The sequence below is a fragment of the Petaurus breviceps genome, unplaced genomic scaffold (assembly GCF_028583685.1).
Source record: "Petaurus breviceps papuanus isolate PSGF00001 unplaced genomic scaffold, PetGlider_PUasm1.0 220, whole genome shotgun sequence".
Taxonomy (NCBI): domain Eukaryota; kingdom Metazoa; phylum Chordata; class Mammalia; order Diprotodontia; family Petauridae; genus Petaurus; species Petaurus breviceps.
The window spans coordinates 20,344,104-20,356,242 of NW_027185876.1; the positions used below are offsets into that span (position 1 = coordinate 20,344,104).

General features: G+C 38.3%; 1 protein-coding gene across 7 annotated transcripts in view; it reads left to right on the forward strand.

Moving 5' to 3' along the window:
• The window catches only part of POU2F1 (POU class 2 homeobox 1), a 251,536-nt gene that overhangs the window by 154,685 nt on the left and 84,712 nt on the right, over positions 1 to 12,139 (forward strand). For all 7 annotated transcript variants that reach the window (XM_069094708.1, XM_069094705.1, XM_069094703.1 and 4 more), the window contains one exon: positions 9,952 to 10,052. In XM_069094708.1, the coding sequence (XP_068950809.1) occupies positions 9,952 to 10,052 (101 nt within the window). The remainder of the gene's footprint in view (positions 1 to 9,951; positions 10,053 to 12,139) is intronic.

The following is a 12,139-nucleotide window of genomic DNA, read 5'->3' on the forward strand; positions in this document are numbered from 1 at the left end:
GACTGCAGAATAGTCCTAGGACTCCTTAAAACATTAGCAAAACCCTCTTCTAGGATTTCTGTAAATATACAACAAGAAAATCCTTCTTCAGGGCTTCTGAACCAACAGCAAGGTTACAGAACCTCTGCAGCAACAGGATTGTCCTTCGCCAGTGGATGAATCTGGCAAAACAACATCAAAACATACAGACAAAGTACCAGAATAACAGCCATGTCTCCTCAGTCCTTGGCAGCTTTCAAGAATCCTGGGAAGTTCAAACTGGCCCTCAGCAATCCTCTCAGTTTCTGCCTCCTTAATGCTGCTTCCAAAAAAATTCTTCTGCCTTTCTCTCTGCTTGTGTCTCTTTAAATTCATGTCACCAGCTCCTCCCAGTTCAGCTCTCTCTTTTCTAGTCAACAAGTGCATCCCACAAGTGGAATTCACAAGCTCTGGATTTTAACACAATCAATCTGAAAACCAAGCCAACACAGGGGGATCTTTACAATTCCATTACTATTACATACCCCCAGTTTTCTGTCTGGCTCTGGGACTAATAATGTTCGTCCCATATATTTACTAAAATGAAACTGAGAGTGATACTAGAATTGACTTTGACTGTGGCTGAGTGAGGGAGGACCATGGTTTTTAAACCCAGGAGCCTGTAGGCAGGTCTGTGAGGTCATAGTTATTTGTAATAATACTAATATGTTCTTTTTCCATTAGAATCCTTTTTCCAACTACATATCTGAGAGGCTGAATTTTCTTAATATTTTTCAATATATTATAACAGATTGAATGCTGAAGAAATATGAAAATCAATCTGTCTGTTGTTGTTTATCCTTTGTTATCAAAGAGAGCCATGACATCAGGAAAATTATTTCATCAATTTTAATTTCTAATGTGGTATATAATAAATATAAACAAGTTCCTTGGGGTTCACAATTTTAAAGATTGTAAAGGAGTCCTGAAGCAAAAAAAAAAAATTGAGAACTAATATTGTAGGGGAAAGAGCCTTGTTTTAAAAATCAATAGGTCTGGGTTTTAAGTCCAGCTCTGCAGTCAGATGAGTATATGACTTTGGACAAGTCACTTAACTTCTCTGAATGTTAAACTAAAACAGTCATTATACTAGAAATAACAAGGAAATAAAAGACAGCATCTTTTATTCAATGAATGTACATATGTAACCTTAAAGTGCTATTTAAATGCTAGTTTAAAGTTTTACAAAAGAAAGCATTGCAAACTAAGCACATTTGTGCTAATGAGGTTCAGAATAGAAGAGTTAAGAGGCTAAGTGAAGAGTTAAGAGGTTAATTATTTTCCAAAATGAGGTTATAAGGTAAAAATCCACCCACTTTCACTACCTCAAGACTAATACTTTTAACTTAACTAGAAAAAAAGTTTCATTTTATTTTGTGTGTATTAATAATACATGGTTGTGTGATTGCAGAGGTTTTAATTCTATAATATTAGAGCTGCATAGGACCTTAATTTGTCTTTTATTTTACAGATGAGGAAACTGGAGCCTAAAGAGGTTGTGACTTACTTGCATAGGGTCATAGCCACAGGCAGAATTCAAACAGAAACTGAGATCAGGACTCTTTTCTCATACTTTGGTTACATCCCATTATGGGTGCATTTCTTACATTTACATTGGATAATCTTGAAATTTGAACCTACCATTGATACCCCTTTTCTGAAAAATAGTTATTTGGAGGAGACACTCCACCCACCTGCTTTTTAAGGCTCTACTTTGATGAGATTTAGCTCCAGAATTTTTTAGAAAAGCACATACCTCAGGAGTCTGTGCTTTGTTCTGTTTTGTTTAGTCAGTCACATGGATAAAGACATATTTTGTCTATCAAAGTCACATTTCATCAGTCACATAGATAAAGACATAAATGGCAGACTTACCAGATGTGTAGATGAAACCAAGCTGAGAGGGCTAGGTTATATGCTTGGATGATAGGATATACATAGGCCTTAAAAACCTGGCATGCTGGACTGAAAAGGTAAATTTAGTAAGGACAAATGTAAATTCTTACACATGGGTTCAAAATAATCAATTTTCCAATGCCCGATCTTCCAAAAAATATCTGGGGTTTGTAACTCAATATAAATTAGCAACAGGATTTGATAGACTAATACAGTATATGGCTGCATTAAGAAAGGCATTGTTTTCAGGTTAGATAGATGATGGAACAATCTGTCCTACTCAAATCACACTTAGGATATCATGTTCAATTCAATTCATACTAGCACAGGAAGCTAGTAAGCATCATTCAAAAGAGGTACCAGAATGATAATGAAGAGCCTTGAGATCATACAATATACCAGATAACATAGTATTTGTAAATCACTAAGCACAGTGCCTGGCACATAGGAAGTAATTAATAAATTCTCATTCCCTTCCTCCTCTTTGCCCTAGAATGAAAAGCTAATGTAAGTGGGGATGTTTACTCTAGGAAAGCGAAGACTTTTGAAAGGGGATGGAGCGGAAGGGAAAGACATGATACCTGTCTTTTAAGTATCTTAAGGGCTATCATGTAGTAGAACAATTAGACTCATTCTTCTTGGCCACAAAGGACAGAACTGGGAGCACTGGGGTGAATATAGATTCATTGGAAGCGGAAATATTCTAATAACTCCAAAAGGGAATGGGGCTTGTTCATATAAATACCATATATACCCATTTGCTGGTTGTGTGGTCACCTTAGGTATCCACCCTGACATTCAACCTGTGGTTCCAAGAAGTCGTCTCATGTTCAGCAGCCATATCCTGTAAAATCTTGGCAGACATGCTAAATCAGGTTGAGGATAATGCTGAGCCTCAAAACCATCAGTGAGTTAGGGAGATGTCTATCCCAAGCACATGAAGACTTTTCCCAGTAAAGTGGGTTAATGAGAGCATTTTATTCCAACAGCCATGAAGACAGCAGAAGTAGATACTGTAGAGCACTTAGCTTGGTCAGACACCAAAGACACAAAGGTCATCCACTGCAATCTGGGCCATCACCAGTCTTCTTGACTTTTGTCCTGCTTCTGGACTTCAGTGACTTTGGAAGAGAGAGTGAGACTGACAACTTTGTGTAACTCTGCCTCACTTAAATCCAACTGATAAACAAGTCAAGACATTGCCCATCCACTATCTTATCCCAATATCATGATGTCATTGGTTCTCTTTGAAAACAAAGGATAAACAACAACAGTGTGGCAGATTTTCTTGTTCTGATAGAAATCAAAGCATATGGCCTCAAAGGACTGATCCAACCTTCAGATTCTGCTCTTCTGAATCTTACAGGAAGTACACTAATTGATATATCCAAGACAGCCTCTGGTGGATGGTTATTGGCAGGAAATATCACCTTCCAATATTAAGAGGCTTTCATCAACATCAAGTCATTGCATAAATGGCAAACACTGGACAACAGAGGGGAAAACAGGCAGAATAGTACAGCAATACTCACTTCAAAGCTCCAGAATTTATGTAGAACTGCTTGTTTTCTTGGTGGAACAATGTCAGGATTTTCATGAAATTTTTGCAAATAAGTTATGGCCAATGAAAAAAATATATAATAATAGTAAATTCTTAATGTGCTTTTTGAGATGTCCAGTTAAAAATCTGAACAAACTAAATGTTAGGTAGGATAGAACCAGAAAAGACCTACGTTGCTTTTGACACTGTTTGATATCTTCTTTTATTTTAGAGCTAGAATTTTAGGAACACTGCTTTGTCCTGGTTCTTTTAGCCTTCCATTGCCATTAACCTATCCCCTGATTTTAGGTTTCCTGATCCACCTACTCTTGGATCTCAAGTAGCAGATACACATCTATATCCTACCAGGCTCTCAAGTCTTCTTTCATTTTTGTATTCCCATGCTTCCCCCCACACCCAACTCTACTCCCTTGATAACAAGTCAGTTACCAAGTATTTTTGGAATCCACCTCCTCTGTTCCATTCCTACATCCATAGACCAAATCCTAACTGAATGATACCTAGATTATTACTAGGATAGCCAGTCCCTTGCCACTCTTACACATGACAATAGTAATCACTCCCAAAGATTGTTCCAGTTCCATCACCAGTTTTTAGCCTGTTGTGGATCCCAGTTAGATTTTATAACATTTAAAGCCTGCAAAGTAATTTTGTCTCCATATCCTTTTAATTAATTGTGTTCTTATCCTACTGCATCCCAATTCAATTTTCACAGCCAAAAGGGAATTTAGTTTTCTTAACCCTAGACCCCATCAACATTTTTTCTTTAAACCTTTTGATGGGCTACTCCTCTTCTCCCTTCCCTAGAATGTTCTACATTTCTGTCTTCTTAATAAATCTCTTCCGGTCTTTAAAAGGTATTTATAATGATTCATTCCTTTGATGCATTCTGAAGTACCATGACTCTCCAGGAACTTCATTTACTCCATAAGTACACACAGTTGTAAGTAATTATATTTGTTTCTGTTACATGTTTTAATCTTGTTCATCTTAATTCTCACTTAAAAATTAAAATAAAGACCCCATATTCGTCCTTTAAAACCACCCATGGTGGGGCGGTCAGGTAGCACAGCGAGTAAGAGCACCGGCCCCAGTGTCGGGATGACCTGGGGATAGAATCTGGGCTCTGATACTTAGCACCACACCCATAAATAACTGGCCTTGTAACCTTGAGCAAGTTACTTAACCCCAATTGCTTAAAAAAAAAAACACCCATGACACCTAAAATTAAGCTCATACAGAGTAACGAGTTAGCACTGAATCTTACTAATATCTCATCCCTTGTTCATCTTAGACAACTCTTAGAGCTCATTTCAAAAACTGACTATACTGGGAGTCTTCTTTCCTCTCATTCTCTTATTAAGTCTTTACAGTCTGACATCTGCCCTTATCATTCAACAAAGCTGCTCTCTCTGCAAAGTGGCCAGTGATTTTTTAATTGCCAGATTTAATGACTTTTTTTCAGTTTTCATCTTTCTTGATTTCCCTGTAGTCTTTGACACTCTTACTTTTTTCTTCTCTAGTTTTTTATTATATTGTTCTCCCTTTGTTCTCATTCTACCTACATGACAACTCCTTCTCAGTCTTCTTTGCTAGATCTTCATCTAGATCATAAAACATGATTGTCCCACAGGTCTCTGTCTTGGGAACATCTTCTCTTCTCCCACTATATTATTGCATTTAATGATCTCCTTAGCTCCCATGGATTCAAGTATCATTCAGTGCTGAAGATTCTCAAATCTACATACCATCCTAACTCTACTGACCTCGGGTTTCACAACTGTCTATTGGACATTTCAAACTAGATTTCCTATAGACAATTTAAACTCAACATGTCTAACACTGAACTCATTTTCTTTCCACTCAAGACTTCTTCCCTTCCAAACTTCCATATAACTGTCGAGAACACCACCATAGGCAACTGAATGGTGTAGTGGATAGAGCACTGGGCTTAGAGTCAGGAAAATCTGAATTCAAATACAGCCTCAGACACTTACTAGCTGTGTAACCCTAGGCAAGTCACTTGGCCTTGTTTGCCCCAGTTTCCTCATCTGTAAAATGGGAATATTAACATCCACCTCCCAAGATTGTTGTAAGGAGCAAATGAGATCATAATTATAAAGCACTTAGCGCAGTGCCTGGCATATAGTAAGCACTATATAAATGTTAGCTATCATCATCATCCTCTCAGTCTCCCAGGCTTGCAATGTAGGTGGCATCCTTAACTCCTTACTCTCTTTCTCCTCCCCTACCCCCTCTCCCCCCAATTCAATCTGTTGCCAAGGGCTGTCAGTTTTAACTTCAACATCTTTCACATGTGCTCCCTTCTCTCTTCTGATCCTGCCTCCACTCCGGTACAGGCCCTTATCATCTCTCTCCTGAACTTTTGCAGTAGCCTACTGGTTGGTCTCTCTCTTTCAAGTCTCTCCCCATTCTATTCTATCCTCCATTCAGCTGTCAAATAAATGTTCCTAAAGCACAGGTCTGACCATATTACCCCTCTCCCTACTCAGCCAATTCCAGTGACACCTCCAAAATCAGATATAAACTCCTCTGCTTGGTGTTCTAAGTCCTTCATAACCTCTCCCCCCACACATCTTTACAGTCTTCTTATACCTTATGCCACTTTCTTTCCTCATATTTATACCATGCAATCCAGTGACAATGGCCTCTTTACTGTTTTTCTGAACAAAGCACTCCTCTTGACTGGGTACTTTCATTTGCCATTTCCTTTTCCTGGAATGCTCTGCCTCCTGGCTTTCCTGAGTCCCAGCTAAAATCCCAACTTCCACATGTCTTTCCATATCCTTCTTAATTCTAATACTTTCCTCTGTTGATTATTTTTTTATTGGTCCTGCATGTGGCTGATTTGTACATAGTTGTTTGCATGTTGTCTCCCTCATTAGACTGTGAACTCTTTGAGAGCTAGCAGTCTTCTACATTTCTTTTTTATCCCCAATGCATGGTTCATTGCTACATTAAAGGTGCTTAATAAATGTTTATTGACTGAAACAAACATTTAGTAAGGATCTGTTACATGTAAAACACTCTGCTGGGCTGAAAATAAAAAGAAAAAAATTTGAAAACCAGAATTGGTTGATGGATGGCCACCTACATTGGTCTCTTGATATAATTCCTCTTTTTCCTCAGAATATCATTCATGAGAGCCTCCTATTTCTCCTTGCCTGATATCCCTTGAAGAATTTTAGAAGTAAACACACACACACACACACACACACACACACACACAGCTTTAATTAAACACTTATATCAGGCCCTACGCCTATTCCTATTTGGCCTTCTTTTGAACTCTTTGAATAATGGGAGTTAGGAAAGAAGGAAGATTGGAAATAAGCATTTATTAAATGCCTACTATCTTCTAGGCACTATGCAAAGCACTTTTTACAAGTGTTATCTCATTTGATCCTCTTGACAACCCTGGGAAATAGGTAGCATTATTATCCTCATTTTACATCTGAGGATACTGCAGCAGACAGAAGTTAAGTGATTTGTTCAAGGTCACACAGCAAGTATAAGTGACTGAAGCCAAATTCCAACTCAGGTCTTCAGGACTTCAGGTCCAGTATTACCATGTACTGTACCACCTAACTGCCTGTATTTGGGAGTAGGGGGATTATGGAATAGAAGACAAAAGGAATTTCATGACTAAAGATCTCTGTTTTCTTGGTAAATTTTTATCTAGCCCTCAAGCTTAAGAATAGTTTTTACATTTCCCATACTAAGACAGACAGCAGGCTGGATTTGTATAGTCTGCCTACTTCTTCCCTAAAGGGCTTTAGAAGAAAAGGTTTGGAAAACTTGCTGTGAGTAGTGTGATGGAGTCAGTCAAGGAAGAGTTTAATTGATTTTTTGGAAGTAAAAGGACTCTTTTGAAATTAGGCAATATAAGTTTATTGTTGACCTCTTAATAGGTGGGGTTGTTATGTGACTTTCTTCAGCAATATCCAGCAGAAAGAAAGAAGAAGGGAGAGAAACATGCATTTATTAAACACCTGTTATGTGCTATATGCCAAGCACTATGCAAAGTCTTTACAAACAACTATGGGAGGAAGCTACTATTACTCTGCCCTTTTACAGTTGAAGAAACAGCCTGGAAGAAGTTATGATTTGCCCAGGGTAACCAAAGCTAGTAAATGTCTGAGGCAGGATTTTAGCAAAGATCTCCCTGATTGCTGACTCATTCACTGCACCCCCTAGAAGAACTTGAGTAGAAGCAGAAAAGGAGACTCATGAAAATAACCTGTGTTTAAGATTTGGCAGCAAAAGGACCAAGGAGGTAAGGGATTTGAGAGGAAAAGGACAGAAAGTGACACCAAAATAGGATTGCAGACTGGGTCAGCAGGGAGAGGTTACAAGGATTGGAGAGTACAGTGAGGGTGAAGAATTGGTTTAGAAAGAGAGATGCAAGGAGGGAAACTGAAGACCAGAAAGAGGAGTTTGGGATTATAGAGCATAATGATAAGATGGTGAGATCCTGCGTATGATTATTCCTGTGGGTGATTGACCTAGAAGAAGGATGTAGGTTGTTTAGCATGTATATTGAAGTTCTCAAGTATGAGGTCAAGAATTGAAGTTGAAAGGAACAGTATGAACTCAATACTAAACAGTTCAAGGAAAGGGGAAAAAAAATTACCTGGAAGCTGATAGACATCTCTAATGTAATGCCAAGCAAAGGCAACTTCCCAAGGTTCAGAATACCAGCATATTTTTATTTTGTTCAGTGGCAAATTAAGAACAGAGAAGATCAAAATATGACATCATTCAAAATACAGCATTTACTAAGTGTGATTAAATAATCTCCAAGTACTACCCCACCCCAGGACCTTACATTCATTCAATCAATTACAAAGTCCCTGTTCTAAATACTACTCCACCCCTAGGCTGTACCTCATTTAGTCCATTACAAAGCACAAATTCTCAAATGGAGATTAGTTTCCAATCATAAGTAAAGTACATTCATTTGTTCAATCATAGAACACAAAAAGGTCAAAGTTCCCCACCCCTGGATCACAATTGAATCTACCCCAGAGTTACAACAAGTTTAAACACAGCACTTAATACCCAAATGAAGGTCTTTTCTTCATCTTGACCCAAGATAAGTTCTTAGCAATCTTTGTTCCTGGGGAGACAAAGCTTAGCAAGGCCACAAGATCACAAGGCCAGTCTCTTCATTAATTCATCCTCTGTCTTCAGAACAGTCCTAGGACCCCTGAAAACATTAGCAAAACCCTCTTCCAGGATTTCTGTAAACATACAAGAAAATCCTTCTTCAGGGCTTCTGAACCAACAGCAAGGTTCCAAGATTCTGCAACAACAGCACTGTCCTTCACCAGTGGAAAAATCTGGCAAAACAACATCAAAACAGACAAAGTACCAGCATAACAGCCATGTCTCCTCAGTCCTTGGCAGCTCTCAAAAGGCCTGGGCAATTCAAAGTGGCCCTCAGCAATCCTCTCAGTCTCTCTCTGCCTCCACGAGGGTGCTGCTTCCAAAAAGTTCTTCTGCCTCTCTCTTGTCTTGTGTCTCTCTCAATCTACATCACCAGCTCCTCCCAGTTCAGCCCTCTCTTTTCACGTCAACAAGTGGGATTAACAAGCTCTGGGTTTTAACACCAAAAACCAAGCCAATACAGGGGAATATTTATATTCCATTACTATTACAACATCTACAACTAAGGATATGCAATAGTAACATAGGTGAGTAACCTCAGGAGAGAAGTTACTGAGTGATTAATCTTTTTTTGGAGTAAGATAAGGTGTCCTTCAACTTCATGGCGCTTTTGTTGAATTTTTTTTTCAAGTATACAAAACAAGCCCTAATTAAAGGGCATACCTTGCTGCACTTTCAGAGACACAAGGATTTTCATAGTTGAAATTCTACTTCTTCCTTTTTTAGCTAAGATATAGAGGGGAAAGGAACAGGAAAATGAGGTATCCAGTTTAATGAGAAATCTTCTATTATAGATAAGATCTGGGTAAAGATGGGAGAAAAGTAGACTTCTTGAAAGTGGGAGAGATTGATGGGGAAACCTTTAGGACTTTCAAGTTCTTTTTTTGTTTTTGTTTTTTTGCATGAACTCCAAGAGCTTTGCTTCTATCTCTTCCTTGATTAAAACTAGGAGTTAAGGTACAGGTATAACATCCTAATGTGATGTTTTGATTCACTGAAAAATTCCTTTCTATTATTCTGGGAAATATCATTCATAAAGACAGTCTTGATGTGACAGTGAGAAGTATGCCTATTCTCTCTGGCCTAGGAGTGCTTGAAAGAAAGACATGGTGCTGGTTAAGGGGCTCCCAGGATGTAGTATCTTCTGGAGAAGCCTGACTTCTTATCAGAAGATGGCAAGAATGTGAACAGTGATATTTAAGATGCAGAAGTTTTTGTTAACAGTTGAAGATACAGGAATTCCAGAAGGAAAAGGATTAGATGTAGTTATTTTCCTTTCTTTCTAGGTACACAGACAAATGGCCTAGACTTCCAGAAGCAGCCTGTTCCTGTTGGAGGAGCAATCTCTTCAGCCCAGGCTCAGGCCTTCCTTGGACACCTCCATCAGGTAAAACATTCTGCTCAACTCGGAAAAGTTTGAGAAAGAATTGGGAGTACGGCACTACTATGCATGGGGAAGACATTTCAGAATACTTTGCATTTTCCTTTTTTTCAGAAGGATAATGTTGAACATGTGTTACAAAATTGATGTGGCTATATTGGTGGCTATAATTTAGTAAGTTCTCTAGGCCACAGGCTTCACAGCTGCAGGCAAAAAGATTCTCTAGCTTTGAATATGTAGAATAACTAAATTACTTGTTTTGACAAGCATAAGGGCCAGTTGAGATGATGGGCCAAAACTAGATAAAACGAATCTGGAACTGCCCCAGCATACTCCTATTTCTGCAAGGAAAGTAGCAATTTGCTCATAATATTATCCTATTAAGCTGTTTTAAAACACCTTTGTTTAAAAAGTAATATAAACCACTCCTACCTGCTGGACTCAGTCAGATGAAGCGTAGTGTAGTGTGAGGCTATGAGTGAGAAGATGTGGGTTCCAATGTGACATCTTCTTGGTAGGTTGTTAGACAAGTCCCTTATTCTGTTTTAGCTTATTTCTTCTTTTATATGAAGAGAACTCTTCTGCCCGTGTTCTAGGATCAATGTTAGAATATAAGGTGAAAACACCATATATCTTCTTGTGCTTCAGAATCTTACAAATGGTATAATTAATCCTTGTTGGGGTAATATAAAGTGTCCTTCAAGTTTGTTGCTATTATGTTGAGAATTTTTATTCTGGGCTTGCAAAACAAGGCTTCATTAAAGGACCCACCTTGTACTTAATAGAATCAAGGATTTTTGTGGTTTAAATTATACTTTTCCATTTTTTAGCTGAAATATAGAAGGGAAAGGAATAGAAAAACTGTTGGATTTAATGAGAATTTTTATCTTATAAGATCAGGATAAAGATGGGAGAGAAGTAGATTCTAAAATAGTGGGAGAGATGCATGGAGATAGAGAAAATTTCCTTCTGTTCATTCTCTTGAGATTTTCAAGTTCATTGTTTTGTGTATCTTCTAGCACTTTGCTTATATCTCTTCCTTGATTAAAACTGAGAGCTATTGTACTATTTACAGCAATTCTGAGTCTTGGCATAATGATGCTGATTCACTGTGTCTTAGGGAAAAAATTGAAGACATTTGCTAGATGACATTTTCACTACTGATGCTACTTGAAGGGCAGAGGCTTCAGGAAGAGGCAGGTTCATTGGTAAAGTGTTTGAAATGTTATCCAAGAATGGGATTTGATCTGGAAACTGTACCATTGATTAAAGGATATAAATGGGGACAGTCAACACCCACCAGTAACTAATAAGACTGTATTTTCTTAGAGTTTTGCAAAACTAACTAAAAGAACTTTGAAATCAGTAGGAAAGGAGGGAGGAAGAAAACTTAAGTGTGTCCATTATTCCATTTACTATAAATGCTAGCTATGTTGTAGAACAGAATAACAGCAATAAAAATACCCAGAGATTCACAAGAGACAAAATCCAAGAAAGATGCCAGTCATAGAACCTGTGACCTCAAATGTTGGTTGATATTCAGTTGCACAAATGATAGTAACAAGCAAGATGAACTATAAGAAGATCCTATTACATGAAGGTAAATGTTACCTTATATGCATTACTGAAGCATAGTGAAATGGGACCTAGAAAAAAGAAAAAGGTACTGTAAGGATAAATCTTAAAGAATAGGGAAAGGGAGATCAGCAAAGGAAGATACAACAGAGTATATTTAAAATACATATTATAATGCAGTAAAAATAGAAAATAACACAGGGAAAGGATACAGATCTGAATAGAAGTTTAATCATGAATAGGTCAAAATTCAAGTCATTGGGCGGAGCCAAGATGGCGGAGTAGAAGCATAAATTTCCTGCAGCTCCGGCTTCCACCCTCCCCAATCCATGTAAAAAGGGGACTCTGAACAAACTTTGGAGCTGCAGAACCCGCAAAATGACACAGAGAAGCTAGCCTCCCGCTGAGGACAGCCCTGCAGGAGTCCAGCACAGCGCTCTGGGAGCCAAGCCCAGCCCCACACCTAGGCTTTAGCCCCAGGGCGGACCTGACCAGCTGCCTGCCAAAGGAACCCCAGA